General features: G+C 37.7%; 1 protein-coding gene across 1 annotated transcript; it reads right to left on the bottom strand.

Annotated features, from left to right (window-relative positions):
- Window positions 1–2,608: 2,608 nt before the first annotated feature.
- On the bottom strand, window positions 2,609–23,205 carry LOC137171620 (integrin alpha-M-like). The gene is made up of 30 exons (XM_067575651.1): window positions 23,048–23,205; window positions 20,705–20,807; window positions 20,378–20,475; window positions 18,335–18,405; window positions 18,039–18,153; window positions 15,389–15,516; window positions 15,076–15,221; window positions 14,347–14,497; window positions 10,431–10,581; window positions 9,235–9,308; window positions 8,948–9,068; window positions 8,261–8,397; window positions 8,013–8,159; window positions 7,706–7,924; window positions 7,444–7,577; window positions 6,913–7,055; window positions 6,657–6,808; window positions 6,399–6,524; window positions 5,529–5,602; window positions 5,094–5,235; window positions 4,886–4,984; window positions 4,718–4,797; window positions 4,529–4,612; window positions 4,356–4,425; window positions 4,147–4,245; window positions 3,941–4,021; window positions 3,683–3,793; window positions 3,472–3,585; window positions 3,276–3,386; window positions 2,609–3,032 (listed from the first exon to the last, which is right to left on the bottom strand). The coding sequence occupies exons 1-30, from the start codon at window positions 23,082–23,084 to the stop codon at window positions 2,940–2,942; spliced, it is 3,411 nt and encodes a 1,136-aa protein (XP_067431752.1). The 5' UTR covers window positions 23,085–23,205; the 3' UTR covers window positions 2,609–2,939.
- Between the last annotated feature and the right edge of the window lie 2,803 nt (window positions 23,206–26,008).

Here is a 26,008-nt window from a genome sequence, read left to right as displayed (position 1 = left end):
TATATAATATTCATAGTTTTGTCATTTAAAAAAACATTGTTTTTTGGAGGTACCTACTGTATGAAGTGAATGTCTTTTACTGCTACGGCTCACCCCAAAAGCCTAATGCTCTGAGCACATATGGTGCAAATTTTCACATCATTTCTCGATAGAAAAATTAAACTGATATATAAGGCGTGCTTTACAGTGTGCTTGTGCAACCTGTGCAGTCACAAAATGGGTTTGAGGAAATGGATCTGTGTATTGGCTCCGGAAAGCCTTTTTTTTTTAAAAAAATTCTTTGTCATTATGTATCTTTCTATCAAATGCCATATCATAATTTATTAATCAAATTTCTGTTTTGATTTTGTGATTACTTCAATTTCAAGACCGTTGTATTTAATTTGAAAATGAATGCTGAATCACCTTTAAACCTTCACGACTCCCAGAGCAGGAAACAAAGGTTACAATATTGTAACCCTAGTTCTATAAGCAGCGGATGGGAAAGGGGTGACAGGGTCCATAGGTAGAGGGTTCCATCTGTGGTTATAGAACTAGAGTTACAATATCATAACCTTCGTTCTATCTCACACAGGCTCTGCCCTCTACTGGACTCTTTGGGTAGAGTAGGCAGAGTCCGATCAATGTATGCCTTGCCGCAACATGTCATCAGACTTCCTCACTGAGTCTGACTGGATAAAGGTTAGCCGCCGCGGCTATTCTACTACTTTATAATCTAGCTGCTTAAGTGGAGCAGTAGGGGGCCCAACCCAGTCCAGTTAACATGGACCTGAGCTGAGTGAAAACATGGCCTAACCTCGCAGGGGTCATAGGTCATACACCAAACACCCTGCACACCCCATTTCCTGAGTCATCTTTGATCACAGGAGAATGCAAGTGTATAATTTCCCAGGGGATTCAGGTGTACCACAGCTGACACTCACACCACCCTTTTCACAAGTCCTGAGTCACATCTGTGAGCACGGACCTTGAAAAGGAGCCTGTCATGTCTAAGAAATAGAACTTTATGAATGGACAAGGCATAGACCAGGACGCTGCCATGCATGTATCCTCGACACTCACCCCACTGAACAAGGCTGTCGAAGCTGCCATGGCATGCGTGGAATGTGCTCAGACCGCAGCAGGATGTCCTTATTTCACAAGGGGGTGGGCGAAAACAGGTCTGTCGCCAAAACCCTCATGACAGGAGGAAACAACTGCTGCATACACTTAAACAGTGGCATAAGACAGCCCCTTTTCCACCAGATATTGTAGAAAGGAGATAACCTCTCCCACTGCACGTCAGGGGGTACAGTCTCCTTTCCTCACACCAATAATGGAATCCCAACCACTTTGCCTTGTAGCAAGCAATGGTGAATCCCTCCCTTGGTCTGCAGCATCTGTGCAGACAGTCCAGCCTGCATCAGCCTGTTCCTCTCAGGAGCCAAGCCTGGAGAGGTTGGCCTAATGTGGGGAGCGTGCCTCCTGGGACTTCTCCCTGCTGGAAGTCAACGCTGGATGGCAGGCTGGGGGACGGGGAGCAAGAGCACAGGTAAGGTTAATATTGTTTGCATGAGAAGTTTAATTTCCATACATCTTTGAGAGTTACTTTGTACTTTGTTGACTGTTTGTATTCACATTAGTAAAAGGGATTTTTTAGGCACTGACAGAGCTGGCACAAGTCTTTGAGAACTTGACACTTGAGTAACAAATTGTGGGAACGCTTCTAACACATTTGCACGTATACCATGGACATTCAGATCTTTGCCAAAACTTCAAGATTTGGGTCATTCTTAAAGGAGACAGTGGGTGACATGCCTTCTCCTGCCGCCACAGGAGGAGCAGCAGGTTTCTCCGTGTCCTCATTCCTGTCCTTCTTTTTACCCATTACCTCTATGTTCCTGTTGTCAAGCTGTTAGGTCTGTTGTCAAAGGGATGCTTGAAGCAATTCATTATTGCACTTAAAAGTCAAGTTGACTTACAGCTTTAAACACTTCTCATAAACCTTGTTTATATTCTGTATTTGCACGTACAGTAACTCAGGTCAAATAGAAGAAAACATTGAAGAAAGTGTTGCATTTTTAGGCCAAAGATGTTTATATTTTTATAAAAAATAAAATATATTTTTCTGTAGTGTGATGAATTATTTTAAAAGATAATGTCAGTTTCAAAGTCTTCCACTGAATCCATTTAAACGAAGGTCAACTTTTATGTTATTTATGCTCTACTCAATTATAACTCTGTTTTCTTTCTACATAAAAATGTCATGATCAGCTTTGTATAAGGTCAATTTTCATTTTAATCACATATGAAATAAAAATTGATGAAGCATCAAATGTCTTTTTACATACATTCAGAACACAACGTTGCACATTTTAAAATGTATTTAATAGCAAAGCAGCTCACATTGTCAATAAAAGTGGTATCAAATACACATTTATCTCAAGCAAGTAAGGTCCCTGCTCTTAAGGATTCCACCTTGTATTTCAGCAGTTGTACAGTATCATGTGATGAAACCCAGACTCCAAAGGATCATAATGTATTGAATAATTTTTCACTTAAAACAAAATGTACAAATTAACACACATGCTTTGCAGGGATATAAGCACAAATATTTAATTATAGACCAACAGTAAGCTATTCAGTTCAAAATGTGGATTACAAAATCAGTTTTGAAGCTCTAAAACTCTTGCTGCTCTATGTATGGATCACAAGCTCTTTTTCAGGATAATGAAATTAAGGTGTTGCAAGGGTTGCACAAATATATTTTCCATTTAAATGTGTATTCATGAAAATGGCAACACATTTATATATTTTCTATTGAAGACAAAAATGCACAACAATTTATGGTATAGATGAACTAATCTGAGATGACAAAGCCAGTGTAGATGTTGGAAGAGTTTTGGTGTTTTCTGGCTTGTATCAGCTTGTCTGTGGGACATCAACTGACTTCATGTTTGTTACTCTGGTGTGGGTTTGCCTCCCTCAACCCCCGGATGAGCTGTTTGTTCCTCATTAATCATCTCCTTGTATTTACTCTTGAAAAATCCAGCCTGAGAGTACAAAACAAAGGAAGTTAGATAAAAACACTGCAATCCTGCATTAGAGATGCACAATAAAAACATAAAAAGAACCAAACCAAATGAAAGAATAATAAAAATGTAAAGATGCCACATTCAAGTATTGTCACTGGGTGTATTTTGTGATAAAGGGTGCCCAATACTAGACCTCAGGTTGTCTTATTGCCTCCATAACGCTGTGTAATAAACGGAAACAGTGCATGTAAAGTATCTCACCTTGTACAGGCCAGCAGTGAGTAAAGCCAACAGAGCCAACCCTCCCAGAGATCCTCCAACAATCTCTTTGGTGAAGTCTGGTTCAGGATACACTTCTACCTCTGCCACAATCTGAGATGTGCAGTGACAGATTTTGGATCAGATCTCCATTCAAGCTCTTTTCAAACACAAATAAACAAATCCGACGTATAATTACCTTGTGAATGGGAGGATTGTTATTTGACCGCACTGAAAAGAAGATGTACTGGTTTCTGTCGTACTCCAGACTGGCCGTGCTGGTCAAGAGGAATTTGGCAGAATCAAGTCCAATCTGAGAGAGAAAAACGGGGGAGTCAGACATTTAATTTAATCTTTAGGATTGTTCATTTTCATTAAAACATTATTATTTTTACACACACATTAGTTACCTGCTTTATCCATTCAGAACTAAGGTTGGCAGAGATTGTGTACTTTTTATGCTCCTGTATTCCCATGACACGATTGCACTTGAACACTCTGCAACTGGCTACAGAGCAGTCCTGTGGGTGATTAAAAGGAGGCCTAAATTTATTGCTGGAAACAGGGAAAATGTATGTGTAATGCACTAAAATACCATACATTTCTAAATCTATATATGATTAGATTAAATTCCACCATGTACAGATGGTAGAGCCTCTGATACTTACCACTGACTTATTTTTCTGTATCTGAGCAACAAAATTTGTGACGGTGGGTTTTTCATCTTTGTCTCTTTGGCAGTCTGGAATCTGAAATAGAGCTGATTCATGTCAGTTTAACAGAGAACAAATTCATCCACAAGGCTTTAGTTGCATAAAAACAGCTACATTTGAGACTTCTGGGGTTTCAGTAACAATGAGTTCCCACATGTTACCTGCAAACTGCTCGAATCCACCCAGATGTCTTCATTACTGAGCTTTATCGGAACCCTGATCACCACAGTGAAATTCAGTGCTCTGATGTCATTTATAACCTAAGAGGGGAGAAAAGAAAAATACCTACTGAGCATTAAAGTCAAGTCTGAATAAAGTTAATTAGCCTTTTTAAAAAAAAATGATATTATGATAGGATAAGATTTTTTACCTTAATTGATTGTTGGACTGGTTTCTGCAAATTACTCTTGCCGTAAGTGAAATTGCTGTAGCTGAGGGAACTGAACAGAAACATTGAATGTTTCAAAGACATTAAGCTTTACAATGTCACTTTAAATTATTTTAAAATATTTTTAAACTTATTAAATCACATGGAGCACAAACCTTTCAATTGTCATAAAAATGCTGTACTTCACATCAATCCCTTTCATTTTGTAAAGTTCACTTGACTTGGAGTGCTCGTTCCCACTAAGAGAGGTGAAATTAATTGTACACATGAATAATAATAATAATTGTCACATACACACATGTACAGTGATGTGCTTATAGGCTGGAAGATGAACACAACAGTACCTGGTGGCATTTGCAGTGATGAATAACTTCCTGTCAAGTTGACTGTTGGCTTCAATCCCATAGGACACAATGAAGATCGCCTAAAATGAAAAGAATGAGAGAGATCAGATTGTCTCCTCTCTCGGTTCAGCTGCAGTGGGATGAGATGCTTCTGTACACACTACAAACCTTAGCGTTGGTCTTGAAAATAGGCTTGTCAATAGTGCAGTCTGTCTTTCCTTGAGATAAGCCAGCTCCACTGTCCAAGGAGTTGCACTCAATTCTTCCCTTTATTAAAAAATAAATACATTAAACAAAAGCACACATAATCCACAATCACTGCATAACCTCAGAGAGCAGCTGACCAGAGTTGAATTGAAACAGACTTGATCCTCACTTGCAGGCCTGTAAACTTCCTGTAGGAGAGCCCAGGTGGGTACGTGAGAATGACATGGCTGTTGTAGGAGTTTTCCTCCCTGTTTTCCACTGACACAGTGACCTCCAGCAGTTCATCAATGCCTACTTTGACCTCTGAGGAACTGATAGAATAGGAGAAAATGGAAAAGTGAAGGAATGAAAAAAAAACATTGCACAAAGATGAAATTGTAACAAATAGAGTCCGGGTGCATATAACATTAGTCCAGCATATACAAAAAGAGTAACATGCCAAATGCTATGCTTACAGAGTAAAAAATTAAAAGAGCATGCTGACCAATTTGGGAGTGCAAAGAGAAAAGTTAAACATGTCACCTGCCCACCAATAGTGAATCCACAGATAATACAGTAGATCCAAACACCTAAGTCAGGCTTCACATTTGAAACTCAGTCTCACCTGGTGAAGTTGAAATCCACTTTCAGGTTATCTATACAATTGTTGTCATTGCCGCAGTTGATCTCAAAAGGTAACTGTTGAAGAGAGTATTTAGTAAACCATTTTGTTCAGAAAGTGTAAGAGCAAATGGCCAAGACAGACATGACAAATGAATGGAATTACAATTGAACATTATTCAGAAAGCATGATGATGCCTGAGCATTTCATAGTACTGGAGAGCTCTTCACATAGTACCTAATGGTCAATTATGTGGTGATATCTGTCATGACCTGGCAACCATGTAATTAATCACAAAAAGTGTTGTCAACATGTGACAAACATGAATCAGAAAGTCAAGTTGTTTTTCTTAACTTCACAACCCTTGAACTTTATTGTTAAATCTTCAGTCCAGTTGAAATTCTGACAGTCAGTGAAGACCACATGTGAAAAGTGTGAATTGAACTGGTTCATTTTCCCCATAAGTGTGATTCTTCTGGGCAGATCTGAACACAGTAATCATACTCAGGTGTGGACCAAAACAACCGCACCGAGACCATTTGAGGATATGGTCTCGGTCCAGTCCCAAACAAACTCTGAAGTGGTTTGTTTTTGGTGGGAACATGATGACGTAGCCAAACATTCTTCAGGAGTTTCTTTTGTGTTTATGTTCTTGCTCCCACCCCAGACACATGTAAGCAATGAGAGGAGTGAACGTTCTCTTGTGCCTTGTAGTGATGCTTTTTGGTTGGAAATCAATCCAACAGGAAAATGCACCAAGTTTACCAACTCATCCACTGATTCGGACCAGAGTAAACAAATACAGGTTTGAAAACACCCTTAGTGTGAAATAAAACTGACCAATAAATGGGGGTGTCTTTAAAGATTACTTACAGGATGAAAGGTTGTTGTCTGAGCCTGTTGCGCCAGACTTGGCTTGAGATTTTTGTCAGAAGGCAAACCGTCAAAGGTGAATCGGAGCTCGTTGTCAAGTGGATTCAGAGCATCTTCTGGACAGGCCTGTGAGAGGAGGGTACTATTATGAATATCAAGGTAGTGAAGGTTGGTTGTATCAAAAATTATGTTTTTCACATTGAAGCTGTGTGGGTTGTAGTGGGTTTTCCTGATGTTATTAGGTTTTAAACAACTCACCTCAATGTGGAAGCTCACATCGAAGCATCGTTTCTCTAAGCCAAGACTTATTGATCCACTCTCCTCTTGTTGTTTCTCCCTGATGTAAGCTCGGTTGTTTGGGACCTTACGTGTGGCATCCAGTGTTAAAGTATAGTTAATTGTTGCTCTAGCTAGAACAGATTAGAGTTTAATTTAAAGGTTACTCATGTACACACATACAAGTATGGATGGACAGTGGGTCTGTGGTTTAGAAACAGTTAAGAGAATCAGTGACCTTTATCTATTCGAGAGTTTCTGGTCATAGTAAAGCAGATTGTAGCTGTGTTGTCCAGTGGTTTTGAGCAGTCTGAGTTTTGAGTTTGGATTTTGTTTGGGTTGAAGGTCACCGCAGCATCGACCATTACTATAGGCTTTGATCTGGAAATGGACAGAGTACATATGAAAATTGTAAAGCAGTATACCAAAATGACAACTGGTAAATCTTATTTTAGCTGCCTGATACAATCCATTATTGGTGAACAGTTCTGTCCTAAATTGGTAACAAGGTCTTGTTACCAATTTAAAATTGTGTTACCGTGAAAGGTGGACGTAATCATACAACCATAAGGTTGTATGATTACGTCCACCTTTCACGGTAACACAATTTTAAATTGGTAACAAGGTCTTGTTACCAATTTAAAATTGTGTTACCGTGAAAGGTGGACGTAATCATACAACCTTATGGTTGTATGATTATGTTGACACAAAAGAACACAAATGGTAGAATTACATTTGGGAGTAATAATGTGTGACAGGAGCATCTTACCTGAGTAAGACCACTGTTCCCTTTGAACCCACTGCTAAATCAGGCAGATTGTCGTTACTAAGGTCAAAAGACGACTGACTGATCGATATACCAAAGAACTTCAGTCCTGGCTGGACTTCAGAGGAAGCGATTCTCTACATAAATGAAAATATTTGAATCAATCAAAACTACATTTTGTCTAGATTAAATATTAAATACAGTGGCAAACAAAAGGCCATACATATCATTCGAATCCTCTTGTTGCTTCTTTGTTCTCACTCACCTGTGAGTAAGTAGGATGAATTCTTCCTCCTCCTCCTATTTCGCTGTGGAAGATGTAGATGCTACCTTGACCACCATTCTCCAAAGGTGCTCCAACTGCCAAATCATTGAGACCATCACTGTTAAGGTCAGGCAATACAGCAAGAGAAGACCCAAACCTTCCTTGGTCAGATGCATCCCCTCTCAGCACTAATGGATTATCGAAGCGACACTCAACTCTCTGGTGGAAATAGGAAAAAAGGATGAGAGTCAATGTTTGAATTCTCATTGAAAAAATCCAATAGATTCTGGATAGAACTGTCATTTACCTCATTTGATAAGCTGCAAACATAAACTCGTCCTTCTCTATCAACGTCCATGTACATAGGGGCAGATATGAGGACTAGGTCAGTGTACGTGTCACGATCCACATCCATGGCACAAACCACTGCACCAAAATATTCACCAATCTGAAACTGTGTGAGCAACAAAAAACAATTAGTAAAGTGAGAAAACAACAACCTTCAATTTAATATAAACATTAAATCTTTACATTGTCTTAATCGTGAGCACACACCTGCCAAGCAAAGGGATCAATTTTTTGGTTACGACTGTTTTTGTAAACTGAAATCACAACTCCTCTGTGTTGATATCTTGGAGCACCTACAATTGTCAGTGTGCCCAACCGCGTTTTGGCGACTGCCATGGAGTAACCTAGAATTAAAGAGTCAAGCTCATTAGTATACAAAGGTTTGGCCAACTAAGGACAAACTGTATCTTTTATTGATTTTTTAAGTGTTAATTACATAACATCATCATTATCTTTGCTGGGAACAATCTTTGAAATTACACATTTCAGCAAGCTATTAATTACAAATAAGCATTATTTATTCTTTTTTTGATTTAACATTAAAAAACTTGCTTTGGGTCACCCCCTACACACTTTTCCTTGCAGGATGCTTCTAGTTCAGAATATTCTTTGCTTTTCTTGTGTGCATTTAAATCTGGATACCATGAGGAGCCTTCACTTTGGTCTTCCCTGAACACATTTTAAAATCATCACAATATCTATATAAGCTGCGTCTTCAGGATTTGTTGATATCTTACTGGCTTCTGCACAACTTTGAATCATAGTTTTCACTCCTTAGTCCTCATTTGTTTTTTTCCTGTTCCTTTCCCAAAATCTTGTGTTTTCAAAAGATGGGAGGAAGGATTACAGTACAGCAGTGTAAATACACCATTGTATGTACTGTAATATTCTTACCCAGATAACTGTCAGGTTCCATATTCGAAGAATCATAGGAGATCCATTTCTGGTCTGCGCTTGTGTATTGCTGATAGCCTCCCTTCCACTGGTTGGCACCAACAATACCCATCTGAATCCCCTGCAATTTAGACAGAAATGTATAGAAAATGTATTTGCCACAAAACATCAGCCAAGGAAAAGGCTAAATGCATCATACATTCATCATTTGGGGTTTATTTAACTATATACTTTTCATACTATCTATATACTATACTATCTGGTGAATGTCTGGTGTTTTTAATTACCCTGGGCACATAAGCTGCACTGAATCCCATTTGAGCCATTTCCATTTTCAGTGACTCTCCACCAGTTTTAGCACCTGTAACAGCAACATAAATGAGCACAAACATTTCTGAATGCAGCATTATACAATGCAACAAGTTAAATTCCAAATTTCCATAAAGAAGTCTTTACAGCCTGGTCGCCAGAATAAAACGTTGGCAGTTTACGTTTCTGCAAACCACAGAAACGTTGAATATCTACGTTTCAACACGTGTAATACGTATCATATTAATATTTCAACAAAACGTATCATCTCAACATTTCTACAAAATGTAGCATATTAACATTTCAACAATACGTATCATATCAAAATGTCAACAAAACGTATCATCTCAACATTTCTAAATTGACGTAGTTCACATACAATCTATATGAGCTGAATTTCTTAGCAGCAAATTGGAAATCAGCAGAGTACGGTACGAGTCCACCTCGAAACCAATGTCGGCTTCCTGTTTCAACCGACAAAGCGGGTATTTTTAGCGAGACGTCAGGACATTTGCAGCCGTTTTTCTGGTGAGAAAACTGGAAGTTTTTAGTGAGACATCGGCTGTTTTTATTTTATTTTTGATTTTTATTTTAACCCAAACCATGATCTTTCCCTAACCCTAATCAAGTGGTCTTTGTGCCTAAACCTAACCAGACCTTAACCATAGCGTTGTCACACCATAAAACATAATTATCCAATGAGTAGAAATGTAAATATGCTACATTTGTAGAAATGTTGATATAATACTTATTATACGTGTTGAAACGTATATATTCAACGTTTCTGTGGTTTGCAGAAACATTCATTGCCAATGTTTTGTTCTGGCGATTGGTTGGATTTTTATACAGTGGATTTACAGAGAGCAGACACAATGAGACAACATTACAATAAATTCATGCTCAGACTAATATAACACACAGATTTGAAAATTCATCATAGCTCCAAGTTGTAATTATCAATTATTTGCCAATGACTCATTTCATATGTTAAAACAGGAGGTCTGTATTTTCTAATATTGTCCATGTTACTAATGTAACTTGAAATGAGCCCCCTTAATGAATGACAGGAAAACTACTCATTATGTTTACTTTTTTGGAACTAGAACACTTACTTAAATTTCAACTTAAAATGAAAGAAATATTTTAAGCTATCATGGTAAGGTTACATCCGTACCTTCGATAGAGAAGATTTTTTCCTGCAAATTCTGCCGTATTGCTTTAAGAGCGCCAAAGTTTTCCACTTGAAACATATGGTTTTCTGGGGGATTAGATGCAATGATTTCTAGTTCCTGTTTTGCTCCAGGGTTTGTGAATGCATTCCCCACCTGTTGAGAAAACATGTTTGAGGTGTTAGACTGTGCAACAGAATTGAATTGTTTACTTTTTAAAATACAGTTGATAAGATAAATGTTTTATCCACATGTATGTAAAAGACTGAGTCCATTGATATTGTATACTCTCAATCTGACTGACAGGTCTTTAATACACAAGCTAACACTAGACACAAACTAAATCCAAGACAATAGTTTTCTGATTCTGTAAAAGTTTGTTTCACATCTCAAGTCTTTGTAAACTTGAGCCAAGCTGACCTATATTTGATTTATAATTGGCTAAAAACCACAGAGCCCAATTTCTATAACTATATCAATTCAATTCAATTCACATTTTATTAAAGACACAACTCATGGAGGGTCCATAGCACAATGAAATACAAAGTGTAAAGTATAAAACACACACACAAAAAAAAAAAACAAGAAAGAATAAATTAATAAACAATCTCAAAAAACAAAAGGCATTCCACAATAATCAGGCAATTGCATTTAGGCTATACCGCCAATGGTTCCACAGTCTAGATGAGAACCTGACGGAACTCATTTCAGGTTTGGTCAAAGCTGAAACAATATTGTTAGCGGAATCAGATAATCTGCACATACATCTATATATAAGATTTCGTATTACAGCAGAGCAGGTGGGTACTCCAACATTAACAAACATTTGGCTTGCGCTGCAGCTTCTTGGAGCTTTAAGCAGCAGCCTCATACTGTCATTATAAGCCACTGTGAGTCTCTGTATGCTGCCTTTTCTGTAGCACCGCCACAGGTGGGCCGTATATAGTGGGGTACAAAAAGCTTTAAAAAGAGAGATCTTCACAGTCACCGAACACATACTAAATTTACGAGCCAACATGTTTGCTTGTGCGTACAAGTTTCGACACTGTTTGTAAATGTCCCTATCATCTGATAAAGTTGCATCGTCTGATGAGCGTACCAAAAAAATCAGGATTCTAACTAGAAATCTAGGAACACCTCTTTCATGTAATTTATTAAATAGTTTTTCATGATTTATACAGTCAAAGGCTTTAGAGGCATCAATAAAACACATAAAAATTGTTTTTAATTTTGCCTATTGTATTTATCTAAAATCTCCCTTAAAGCGAAAATGCACATATCAGTGCCATGTTTACGTTTAAAGCCAAACTGGTTGTCAGAAGTCAGGATGTACTGTTCCAGCCTATTTAGTAGCGTTCTCTCCAACACTTTGGATAAAATTATGGCGAAGGCTATAGGCCTGTAATTCTCCAAGCTGTTTAGTTTACCAGCTTTATCTTTAATGGCAGGCACCAGTATAACAGATAAAATAGAGTCAGGTAGAATACCATGGACTAATAACCCAGTAAAACAAATAGCAAGCAAAGGGTAGAGTTTTTTACTAGCACGTTTTAAATGTTCAGCAGTTATATTATCCATACCAGATGCCTTATTATCTCCTAGCTTCATGACAGCATCTTGGACTTCTTGTGGGGTGACAATCACCTCTTCGTTATTGCCTATTTTGCCCACACTAAACAAGTTGCTTTTAACACAGTTGAACAGATCATAGTAATGTTTCTGCCACAGCTGTGAAATTTTTTCTGAGCCACTTACTCCATCAATATTTGATGGTAGCGATGTTTTACAATTATTCATTATTCTGACTTCTTTCCAGAAGTCATTAGGACTATTATTTTGCAACTTCCTCGCAAGTGAATCAGATCTCATTGTATTCTCATTCCTTTTAATAAATTGAAGGGCATATTTAAAATTATCTCCGAGCTGTTTAGTTTACCAGCTTTATCTTTAATGGCAGGCACCAGTATAACAGATAAAATAGAGTCAGATAGAATACCATGGACTAATAACCCAGTAAAACAAATAGCAAGCAAAGGGTAGAGTTTTTTTACTTCCTCGCAAGTGAATCAGATCTCATTGTATTCTCATTCCTTTTAATAAATCGAAGGGCATATTTAAAATTAGCATTTGCACGTTTCTTATGTTCAAATATGGGACCATGTTTATTTCTACCCGATTCTACCCATGCTTTAAAAGCCCTTCTAGCCTCAGCATGGAGCTCTTTTACATAGTCATTCCAACCCGGTTTAGTATGGTACACATCAGACTTATGTTTATAAAAAGGCCTGCTGGACATAAGGAGAGAATCCACAATGGAATCATACATAAAACATAACTCATTACTATGTTTCAGGTTTTTACAATTCATATCACAACAAACAGTAGCATCTTTTGGTAGTTCAACACCTCCCAACAAGGTGACAGTTCGAGAAATGTATTCTTTAAGATTCTCTTGTGTTAAGTTAGACCAGTTTAATTTCCCTGCACCTATGTTGCTATCAACAGACGATTGAACAGGTATATTGCCAAAATTTAGCAACATAGAAAAGGGTATGTGGTCCGTAGTGGCCAGATCATAATTCATCTCCATGGCATCTAGAGTGTTATGTGCATCAGCTGTGCATATACAGTGATCAAGCCATGAAGTTAAATGCCAAGCTTCACTGATATATGCATAGCTATTGTCAGACATAAGCACATTGCTAGAGAGGATCAAACCACCATCAGAACAAAACTGCATTAAGTGATTAGCAAATAAAGAATTAATATCAGAGACATCAGCATTCATATCTCCAACAACATAGATGCAGGTGGAAGTACAGTCTTGAATGAAAGACATCACACATGCCAATCTATTGAGATATTCCCCTTCATTTTGGTAACACTCATAAGGTGTATAAATGTTCAAAATGATGAACTTTTTGTCCTTACAATTAAACTCTACTCCAATAGCCCACTCAACGTCTAATCTAACCACATTGACCAGCTGATCATATTTCTTATTCCATAAAATGGCGACCCACCTGGAATTCTGCCTCGAACTATTTTGCTGCTAAGGTCAGTAGTAGACTCACCAGCCCCGTAAAAGTCTTTATGTAAAGAATTTAGTCTTTCCAAGTCTTGTTTAGCTAAGAATGTCTCTTGAACACACAATATATCACAGATCTCCAAGAGCTTGTCCACAACCACACGGCGAGATTTGTCTGCATCACTGTGGCCAACACGCAGCCCTCGTGCATTATATGACACAACACTGATTTGCATTTAGATTAGTTCATTTCATATTATGCCATCTTTACTAGCTGCTGACGTTTGACTGGGCATATACTAGGCTATGGCTCCCATGTAGAGATATAGGTGTATTCACAAAGTGCCGCAGACCAGCTCCCCCTGCTGATCCACAGGCCTCACTGTCGTTAGCTCTGAGTCTACGAGCCTCATAATAACGATGGACATAAGTCCCAGCTGGCCAAAGTTGTGGCTTGTACATATCAGCAACTTCATTGCATTCTGCAGTGACCTGAAACGAGCTGAATCTGTTCCAGGTTAAGTCAATTTTTGGGCATGTCACTGATTTATTGCCAAATTTCTCAGTCAAATAACTACGTAGAGTGTCAGCATCCAGGTTAGGGGAAAATCTAGAGGCAAACACACTCACCAACTTGGTTTTAACCACTTGAATGTTACTCTCAGTACTATAGTTATTCGGTTATATAAGAAAGTATAATCAAATTTATGAGAGTATAATCAAATTTATCAGAGAAATTATGGATTGGGCCTTTAAAGTAGTCAAATAACATCATGTGACACTGCAAAATAAAACTCACAGAAATATAGTATTCACAGTAAATTGAACTGTATGTCATGTTTAAATGAATAAAACACAACATTCAGCACATTTGAATTAACTAAACAACTTACCCCAATAGCAAAACGAACAATTTTTTTATTCTCAGCTAAGCCTGCTGCATATGGCAAGTTTCGCTGGTCCTGAGATCTTCCATCAGTAACGACTATCAAGACTTTCCTCACATTTGATCTGGAACCTTTTTCTGGTGTGAAAACATTTCGACTGTCAAAAAAAGAAAAAGGTCTAATTTCAGTACAGCTTCTTACAGTACATTTTGTTGTTAGGTTAATTACGTGGCTTTGTAGGTTAGGAAAATTAATTGATATTTCAGGATGCCTTATCTTTTTTTCAGTATTTCTATCCACAATACAGAGAATATTCTCACTTTGTTTGTGCTTCAAAATGTCTTTCCAAATGTCAAAATGTTTTTGGATAGACTTACTTCAATACACAACATCATAAACTACACCTTCAAAAGAGTGGCATGCTGTTTTGTCTACCACAGTGTCTTTTTTGACACACAACTAGCAGTTGCCTATATCTAAAATGTTTAAAGTCTACGCAGTGCTTAGTGCTTTCAAATTCACTGTAAAAATTATAGTGTATTCTTTTACAGGACTGCATGTGGAAAAATAAAGTATACTGTACATCTGTCTCAAAATGAAAACCACTATTACTTGGCCCAGCATAGATAGATTGGGTTTATAGCTTAATCCCTGAGACATTTCTGGCTGGACAGGAAGTCCAGACAGGAAGTCCAGACAGGAAGTCAACATGATAATTACAGTTACAGCACTTACACCACATATTGGATGGCATTAGCTGTATAAGTTCCTCCCCTCTGTTGTACTATTGCATCAATGTTAGACTCCCATGATCCATATCGGAAAAAATCATTGAAGAAGTTATGGATGTTGGGTAATCTAGAGAACTGGACAACAGCAAACTGCAAAAAGAGGCAAAAAATCGTAGAGCATAAGTATTTTACAGTCAAGTCGTTATGTAAAACAATTCTGAAATTATATTTTCTTTCAACACTGCACAAAAAAAAAAAGATCTGAGGTTCTATGGTTTCTGTGTGGTTTTACAGGCAGTGGGAACTCTATCCTTTACCTGTGTGTCTCCTGCCAGGAATGAGCGGACCAGATCTTTCACAAAATTCTTCATGGTTTGAAAATCTTGATTGGACACGCTGCCTGAACCATCCAACAGAAACGCAATGTCTGCTTGGATTCGGCACTCTGCACGAGAGATGGGTCATGAATTACAATAATCCTAAAAAAATTCCCTTGAAGTAACTTGATCAATAATTTTAACATTTGTCCACATATATCATATCATACATACATGCAACAAACTGATTCTGGACTTCGTAATAAATGAACTATGAATGAACTACATACCTACACAAAATTCCCTTTTAATGTCCCCCACCAGTCTTTCAGTGTTCCATTATCTGGGTGACTATATCAATGATACCTTATTTTTGTATTACTTTTAATTTCACACAAATTATTACTTATTGTGCAAGTTTTAACTACTGTAAATGTAATCACATTTGATGCTGAATTTAATAAGAGTTGTTTTAGATTGTTGGACATATTTTAATCTTTGATGAAAAAACAAATTTAACAAGAGTAGCAAGCTGATCAAGTGATATGTGGGTTGTGTTTGAATCCAGTTATTTTATCACAATTAATAATAATAGGAAAATATATTTGGACATCCTTCTATAGGTGTTCCTAAATTTGTCAAGGATTTAACTTTAATTATAAATATTCTTGATCTCAATATATGCATTTGCATTTATTTCTTAAAAAATATCTATCTGCAGTTGGCTTTTACACACAGTAACATGAATGGTTATATGTGTGTGTGTATATATATATATATATATATATATATATATATATATATATATGTATGTGTGTGTGTGTGTGTGTGTGTATATAATGTATTTCCAACATACTTTTTAATCTTGTTGTTGTCTTCTTGTTTTTGTCTTGTTGATGTATTCAGCTCTCACATCTATTTCTATGTGTTTTATGTAGGGTTGTTTAACCGGAGGGGGGGGCAACAAATCCTAAACTTGCCTAGGGCACCAATATGACTAGAGTTGGCCCTGTCTGGGTGAGGAGTATACCTCTTGTACAACAAGCACTAAGGGTGTCCTGGCCGGGGGAGGCTGATGGCTGACTGCAGAGCACCATCTGCCTGAGTCTGCCACCTGTGAGCAGTTTAGGAGAATTTCAGCTGTCTGTCACCACCAACCGGGAGGAAACCATGGCTTTTAACCTGCTTACCAGAGGCTGATCTATTACAGCAGGCCCAGTCTTTGGACCTGTGCCACAAGCTAACCCGAGGCCCAGCAGCAGCAGCCTCACATGCTAATTGCTGTTTATTCAACACTGAAGACGAACATGACAGTCAGCATAATGGTGTCGGCCACTGAGCTCATCCATATCAAAAGTGAGTTGTAATCAATAGAAACTTTGATTGATGACCTCCTGCAACGTCAAGCTCCAGCCCAGTCACCAGAATAAAATGTTGCCATTGTATGTTTCTGCAAACCACAGTTACATTGAATCTCTACATTTCTATACGTTTAATACGTAGCAGATCAACATTTCTATAATATGTATCACAGGGAAAGTCACGTAGTTCAGATGATATCTATGTAAGTTGACTTTCATATTAGGAGGAGAAAGGTTGGGCGGTTGGCTAGAAAGTTGGTTGCATCATTTCAACTGACAAAACCGGGTATTTTTAGCGAGATGTCAGGACATTTGCAGTGGTTTTTCTGGCAACAAAACTGGGTATTTTAACCCAAACCATGATCTTTTCCTAACCCTGACCAAGTGGTTTTTGTACCTAAACCTAACCAGACATTAACCATAACCAGTGTTGTCACAACATAACACATAATTATTCAACCTATAACGGCCATTTAACGTAAGTTTTAATTACACGCAAAATATTCGATTGAAATATAGAGATTCAGTGTATCTATGGTTTGCAGAAACTTACAATGCCAATGTTTTATACTGGCAATTGGGTTGTAGGCTCAGCTGTGCTTCTTGCAGCCTGCAGCCTGGTCTTGAGTGGTAAAGGGAAAGAGAAGGCTCTCTATCCCCTTTTTCGACCCAGAGAATGAAGTCCCCCTGAGAAACCATTTCGCTCCACTGGCAATTAACGAGGAAATGTCCTATCTCTACTCCTTTGTCCAGTGAGACAGGCTCCCCTGCCTAAGACCAAGTGTCCCTGGGTAGGGGACCCCATAGGTGGTGAGGGACCTTCTACCGCAGCTAATGCAGTGAAAATTTCTGTTAAAAATCCTAGTAACCTTGTCATATACGATGGGGAATGTCTTAATGGTCAACCTGAGATCCTTGTGATCTGTGATTCTATCATCAGGATATTCATCATCGGCATACACTCAAGGGATTGGCAAATGGCACTGATCCACTAGTGGCATACCATCAGCCACTTGTCAATCTCTGCGTTTGTTGCCCCCACCTGGATTCACTCTGGTTTTGTTGATGAAAAAGATAAAGAAGCAGACAAATGTATTTGCATGCATGTGGTAGGGCTGTTTCAAGTCCACACGCACGTGTGCTAAAAAGTACACACATGTACGTGTGTGCATGTGTTATTTTGATGATAGTGTGTTTTAGAGTGTCTGCAGTGATATGAGAATATTATCAGACATTTTTCACCACTATTTTATTATGCTTTTGAAATAGTGAGATTTCAACATAAATACCTTCAGGAGAAGAAGGCACAGGATCCGCAACACCACCAGAACTGTCTATCTGCAAGCATACACCATTGTACATGGTGATACTTTTGCAGTCCTTTGGGATGGTTGGACCACATGCCTGAAAAGAGACAAGGCCAAGTCAATAATAAGTTTCTAACTTTTCTGTGCATTCATGAAATTCAAAGCAGACAAAAATTGTTTCACTGGTAGAAAGACAAAGAAAAGTTTAAAAGAATTTTCCCTGACCTTTGCATTTATATTACTAATGAACTGCAAATCTCTGCCATTTACCAACTTACCAGAGTGTTTTTTGTGGTTGGATCACTTGTCATTGTCAAACCAAGGGACATGTTCACTGCAAAATCTGGCACTGCATAAAAAACATCAGTCATCAGTTATGTTAAAATCATCATTTAGTACAGTGACTAGTAACGCTTTAGATTGCAGCCCACAACGTACAGCATAATTACTCCGGACTTATGGTGTAATCTTACTGTACTAAAGGTGAATCAATAAAGTACGTACTAATATGTAGGTACTGGGGAAGAAGATGTGAAGTGGAAAAAGAGGTAACAATTACTTTACTACTGATATACTACTAATACTGATATTATATTAACTTTTGATGACTTTGCTGGCAGTTAGCAACATATCAAAAATGTCCTGCTGCATTTAGGCTTTGCCAGTAAAATCAAAGAAAAGGGAAAAATTGCCCATGTTTCTGACTTCATACCTTATTTGTTGCAAGCTTTTCCCACCAGATAATTGGCAATAAAACTCAACTTTTCCATTATTATTGTGCCACACATTTGTAATGGTTTGTTGACAAACTAGAAACAAGACACTGATTTTAGTTAGCTATATTTCTTGTATAGCCTTACGTAGCCCATTAATATTGTATTTATTCAAATCTAGAATGCCAGCAATGATGGCTTTGTGGCTGAGTGACAAACAGTTTGATTCTTATGGCTTCTCATCAAATGGGAGACATCGTAGCTGTCAGAAATCCAGATATCTCAGAATATAAATTATGGTCAAGAGATATATAGGATCAACATAGGCTAACGTGCATCAGCTTCTTTCCCCTCATCTCAACCACAACTCTGTCATCATCAGGACTTGAAGATGAAAAAGAAGAACAAATTGAGGAAGCAATGCAAGAAAAACAAAGAAATAAAGAATTCAATGCTATTTGTTACTCGAAGGTTTATAATTTATTTTGAAATAAGAAGTATGTTAATTAAATGGTAATGATGTAAGATTTTGTTTTTAATATGATACAAGGCATACAATGTACACTAAAGATTACAGCTGGTGTTTCCTGTGCTTACCCTGTAACTACATGTCACAAGGGGGGAACTATCAGGGAGAAGACTTTCAACATTTTAACGACTTCAAAATTGTCAACATGTGTTTATACTGAAACAAAAGTGAGTAACATCTAGGGCGGGTGAATTCTGTCTGCTGATGGCAGACAGGGCCACATAGCCATAAACAAGCAACCAGTACTGAAATTTGCTGGTGAGATGAACAACAGCTGAGAGTTTTCAGAGGCCGACAGTATACACGACAATACACTGTCCCTTGGACCTTTGTTCCGAGGTAAATGCACAGATGTACCCCATAGTTATTTCGGTACCCCAAAATTATAAAGGAACAATGTAGTTTGCTTGTTTGTTGGTAATAAGGTCATTTTGGAATAAAATCATATCATATTTATTAAATGCTGCAGAAGTCATCACTCCATCTTTCCCAAAACATCCAGATTTGTACTCAGTTTTATGGTCATACTGTACCCTGCAATAATAGAATAGGAACCTGTTAGTTAGATAACAACTACAGTAAAATTCGCTCTAAGTTCCTCTCAAACTTCCAGATTATTGCTCAGTAGGTCATACGTACCCTGTAATAATAAAATAAGTTAAAAAAATAACTACAGTATATATTATTTTTAAGATCCAAAATTGTTAGCCCCTTATTACATAATTTCATATCTTGTTCCCATGTACCTACGTATATGTATTAGTATATACTGTACTGATACACCGTTAGTACAAAAGATTACACCGATACTCCGGAGTAATTACCCTGCACATTGCAGGCTGTAATCTAAAGCATTACCCAGTGACCAAACCACAGCTATCACCAGAACATATGAACATCGAGAGAGGTCTTGCTGTAATCATTCTTCCTCTTCATACTGGCTATATTAGAGATCCCCTCATAATTCAATTTCCATGTAAGTGATGTGAAGGATAACAAAATCTTCGGTGGCAAAATAGCTTTTATCATTTAAATTTGAATGGTTTACATAAAGCATTTTCAACTGAGTAGTTGCTCACCTGGTACTGATACTTCCGTGCAGGATTCAGTGGAGCACTTAAATATTTTCCCTCTCTGACTTGATGAATATTGTGCAAGGGGGGCACTGACCAGCAAACTGAGGAAATAAAACCCAACAATCAGGTGAGAGCACCTGTTCAGTGAGTACAGTGTAGCTAAATAAATCCCACATTTTATCTATTAAGAAATGCTGCATGCTTATGACCTCATTACTGTGAAACTAGCATATGACAGAGATGCAAGCTGGAAAAACCCTTTCATAGTCAGATGTGAAGAAGCAGATATGGTTACTGTAAATCCATGTTCCACCACATCACACTACTTACTCTGATTGTCTTTGTACCACCTGGTATCCAAAACCTGCAGCAGAGCTATTCAGGGACTTCCAAGCCACAGGATCGATATTGAAACAAAGTGCAGCTTTTAACACTGAGGAATAAAGAAGGAAGAACCACAATATTGATCTGATTTAAAGCCACAATGTGTACAGTTACAGTATCTTTCAAATTATTCTCATGGCATTCAGTTTTTATTTGCAGGAATAGGAGACAGTCCTTATGAAAATCTGTACAGTCTGTGTTGCTTTCAGTCTATAAATGAGTGTAGTGTGTGAAGTGTTGTCTTTTTTATACAACCACTAGAGGGTACCAAAGTCAGGAATGTTTCAATTTTAAACAGTGGCTCTGAACAATTACTATACATGATAAATACTAAGACTTGAAGTAAAGATACAGGGCACTATTTTACACAGCATGTATAATTGCCTTCACAGGGGATATCCTGTCATGGAGTGATATTTTTGTTTGAATGTCGCAAAAATAAGGTCTTCTTTACAGCCATCTGTGGGGACGGCTGTGGCTCAGGAAATAGAGCGGGTTGTCCACTAATTGGAAGATTGGTGGTTCAGTCCCCAGCTCCTCCAGTCTGCATGTGGAAGTATCTTTGGCAACATACTGAACCCCAAATTGCTCCCAATGGCTGTGCCATCAGTGTGTGAGTGTGTGTGAATCTGTTAGGTTCCCCTCCTGATGAACAGGTTGGCACCTTCCATGGTAGCCACTGCCATCAGTGTATGAATGTGTGTGTGAATGGGTGAATGTTGGCATGCAGTGTAAAGCGCTTTGAGTGGTCGGAGGACTAGAAAAGTGCTATATAAGTGCAGTCCATTTACCATCTTTTGACCTTTTGAGGTTTTCTAAAAACATGAGGTTTTGAAAAAATGGTCCAAGTTAAGTAGAGTTAACTCTTTGACCACCTGACAAAATATTTTCTCATGGTCAACAGCTTTTAAAATGGTTGAAAGAGATTGTGTGATAGATAACCATGTTAACTTCCTTTAATGGATCTGTTGAACGTCAGGCAGACACTTGCAGATGGATACTAATTAATTTTGGTAGCCATCACATTTCAAAATATTCCAAATTTGCATCATGTTATACTTTTAATGTCACAGACTTTCAAAAAAACCCATCACCACCACCAACAACAAAAAAGAAACAGTAAATCCACAAAATAATGATAATGATTTCATCATCCTGAGACCAACACCTTCAGGTTCTGCTTCTTCTACTGTGACCTTTATGTCTTCAGGAAGACAATTAGAGAAGGTGCTATATTATAGATTTTATTTGTTAATGTTAACGTGTTCATAGTTACCCATCATTTAGTTCATGTCATCAAATTCTGTTGTGTTTTTACATCGTATTGTAATATATATTAAACTGAAATAAACCACTGGTAGCAGAAAATATCACAAAGGGAGTAGCAGGAAATTTGTTACTGCCCTCCCACATAGAACATTTACATCAGCTTCCTTCTGATGAGTGAGATGGATAAGTAGGATGTGTTGTGTTGGTGTCTGATATGTTTCACAAGTTGTATACATTCAGCAGATATGATCGTGTTAACTTTCGAGAGCCGAGTAATGTCTGTTGCAGTATTAACAATTCAATTTGAATTCAAACATAATAATAATTTAGGATGTCTGTGTTTATGTGTCAGCCCTCTGAAAAACAATGCCTTCAGTCCACCTTGCAAGCCTGCACAGGATAAGTAGGTATATATAAGAGATTAATGGATGAATTTAAAATAATTGAGGCTCTTATAATCAGTTACACAGGACATAAGCAGGGGGAAAATGAACTAGTATTTTGTTTTAGGTGTAATTAGCGCCATATGAAGCACTTTTTCAGAGCCCCTGAACCATGAGACCTAAAAGTTAAGTAAAGTTGGATTTTGTGGATTGAGACAAATCTGTGTAGTTTTGAATTACCCCATGTAATGTCCAAAAAGAATTTAGAGGATTGTGCAAGATTGGTGATGCAATTTTTAAGACTGAGGCAGGAAGTTTGACTCACAAAGGATGAACCATAGATGTAAAAATGATCATTTTAATTTTTTTTTCTTGATATTATCAAGAAATAGTGATTACAGTGATAGATAGTGATTACAGTTATTGATCTATTATCCTTTGTGTTTTTTTAAATAAAACGATAATTTATGATTATAAAAGTTATTATGATTGCAGTATGTTATAGAAACATAGCTGCTGAAGATGTATATAAAATAAGATATTAAATGAAATGGCTGGATCCTATTTTCACTGCTGGCAAAAAAACTCATAAAGGGACAATGAAAAACAAAATCAAGATGTACACATTTTGTCTTACCTGACAAGAATAATGTGGTAGATATTATCCAGTCCATTGTGTTACTCCCATGAAAAATACTAAAAGTATGACTTATTCTCTGAGTTGTACAAATTAAACTATGAAAACTATTTCTACTAATGAAGCTATGAAGGAGGGAGACGTTGAAAGCAAAATGCAGAAATGGTATGGTGACTGACAAGACAAGACAAGTCAGTTAGAGGAACTTTTATGTAGGAGGGGTTATTCACACTTTACACTATACACTTTCTGTTGTACATGAGCACATTATGTATATATATATATATATATATATATATATATATATATATATATATATGGGTGTGTGTGTGTGTGTGTGTTTGTGTGTGTCACCTATCTAACACTTCTAAGAAGTAGAGGCAAATTTTTTTCAAGTTAGTTTCAGGGCAACTAGATTAAACCCAGAATGATGTTTTGGGTACTGATGCTCATTCTGATGTAAGTCTGATAAATAATGATTAAAATAATAAATAGCAAAATAAAACATTACCACAGCCCTTGTTGGCAGGTATGGCAACACATTTGTCACTGAGAAAAACAAGACGATGTTGGACACCAATGTGAGGAGGTTAAATTTCATATTACAAACAACCTAGTTTGATTAGTTTGTTCAGGCAGACAAACGCCCCCAAAGGCACTGTTTAGACAAGCCTTCTCATGAAGAAAAAAATCTAAAAATAAAAAGATGCATTTCTCCTTTTCTGCTGGACTTCCTCTGCACTCTGATCCCATCTGTGCGTCAGAAATCTTTGTAGTGTGTCATATAGAGGCAGACACCATGAGTTGGTAGAACATAATTGGATTCAATATCTGATTGATAACTTTGTGTCTATTGTTGTCTGTTTATTCATAGTTTTGATATTTAAAACATTATAGATGTTTTTTGGAGGTACTTACTGTATGTACAATGACTCTAAAGTTTTATATTATGGTGCCACAGGTTTTTCACCTATCTAAGGAAACAAACAGCAGTCTGCCATATGAAAATCTCATTCTTTTTGATTAAATTAGTTTCATCACAACTTCACCTGGAAAAAAGTTTTTTTTCTTCTTCTTCTTCTCATCACAACTCTGCACACTGTCTCATTTAGACTACAGCCTGTCTTCAGAAAATTCACCTCTTTTCCTGCTACTTCTCACTCCAAATGTTCTGACCATATATAATGCAAATTTTCCGAGCCTTTCTCTGTAAGAAGCAGATATATAAAGCATATAAAGCAACCTTTGCCGAGTCACAAAATGGCTTTGAGGAAATAGATCTCCGTGTTCACTCCGGCGAGCCTTTTATCTGCAAGAAAGTCACACTTAGATCGGACCAACTTCTTTGTTGAGCTGCAGATGTTGTCAAAGTAGTTTAATATATAAGAGCAGCCTATTATTTAATCGTATATGTTTTTAAATGTCATATACAGTATTGATTTACCTACAATAAAATGTGTGAGCCTCCACATAATTCATTGTTTTTGTGGCAGTGATTTAAATATGGGTTTTGTTATTTGTATAATATCTATTTTGACTCATTAATAGTTATCACACATTTGGAGATCTTTTATGTAACATAATAAAGTAAGCTACTGGTTAACATGGAAACTTCACTACTTTTACTATAACTTTTTATGTTTTCCTTTAATAGATGACCATATCAGCATCCAAAAAAATTATTTTATTAATTTTCTTGGTGCATTGAGATTTATTTGAACATTTATAGAGGGCTTTGACATTTAATCTTTGTCATTATGTATCTTTCTTTCACATACCATATCATAATTTATCAATCAAAGTTCAATTTCGTTTTTGTGATTACTTTAATTTAAAGACAGTTGTATTTAATTGGAAAACGAATGCTGAATCACCTCTAACCTTCACGACTCCAAGAGCAGGAAACGAAGGTTATGATATTGTAACCCCAGTTCTATATGCACAGGCAGAGCCCTCTAGTGGACTCTATGGGTAATACTCTCTTCCTATCACTCGCACACAATCAACCGCTGAAATTTGCATTTGTATGTAGCCGGCCAATCAGGACGCGCCTGCCAATTATGTGTGTCTTGCACACTATATAAGCAGTCCATAGGTTGAGGGCTCCGCCTGTGCTTATAGAACTAGGGTTACAACATTGTAACCTTCATTCTATCTCACACAAGCTCCACCCTCTATTGGACTCTATGAGTACAGTAGGCTGAGCCTGATGAATGTCATCAGAGTGCCTCACTGAGCCCCTCCTACTACTTTATAATCTAGCTGCTTAAGCGGAGCAGTAGGGGGCCCAACCCAGTTCAGTTAATATGGACCTGAGCTGGGTGAAAACATGGCCTAACCTCACAGGGGTCATAGGTCATACACCAAACACTCCGTCCACCCCATTTCCTGAGTCATCTTGGATCACAGGAGAATGCAGGCATATAATTGCCCAGAGGGGGTCAGGTGCACCACAGCTGACACTCACACCACCCTTTTCACAAGTCCCGAGTTGCACCCATGAGCACGGACCTTGAAAAGGAGCCCGGATTGTCTAAGAGATGGAACCTTATGAACAGACAAAGCATAGACCAGGACGCGGCCGTGCATATGTCCTCGACACTGAACACTGAACAAGGCCATTGACGCTGCCATGGCAGGTGTGGAATGTGCTCAGACCACAGCAGGAGGGTCCTTACTCATCTGCTTGTAAGCTTGGGAGATGCACTCTCAAAGCCAACTAGCTAGGCGCTTCTCGGATAGGGCTTTACAAGCCACTCCCTCTCCATAAGCACACAAACAGCTGTTCAGTACACTGAAAGGGAGATGTGTGTTCAACATAACATGCCAACGTTGAAGTCTCCGTTGAAGTGGTTGAAGCAGCGGGTGTTGATGGTGCTCATGCCCTCTTTCACGCTGTGATGTTGCGGCAATGCACCTCGCCACACACCCAGCCAGAATATTTTCTCAAAATAGTCCAGT

The sequence above is a fragment of the Thunnus thynnus genome, chromosome 20, assembly GCF_963924715.1.
Source record: "Thunnus thynnus chromosome 20, fThuThy2.1, whole genome shotgun sequence".
NCBI classification, from domain to species: Eukaryota; Metazoa; Chordata; class Actinopteri; order Scombriformes; family Scombridae; genus Thunnus; species Thunnus thynnus.
The sequence above is the reverse complement of the archived record's forward strand: the minus strand, read 5'-3'. Positions and strand labels throughout refer to the sequence as shown.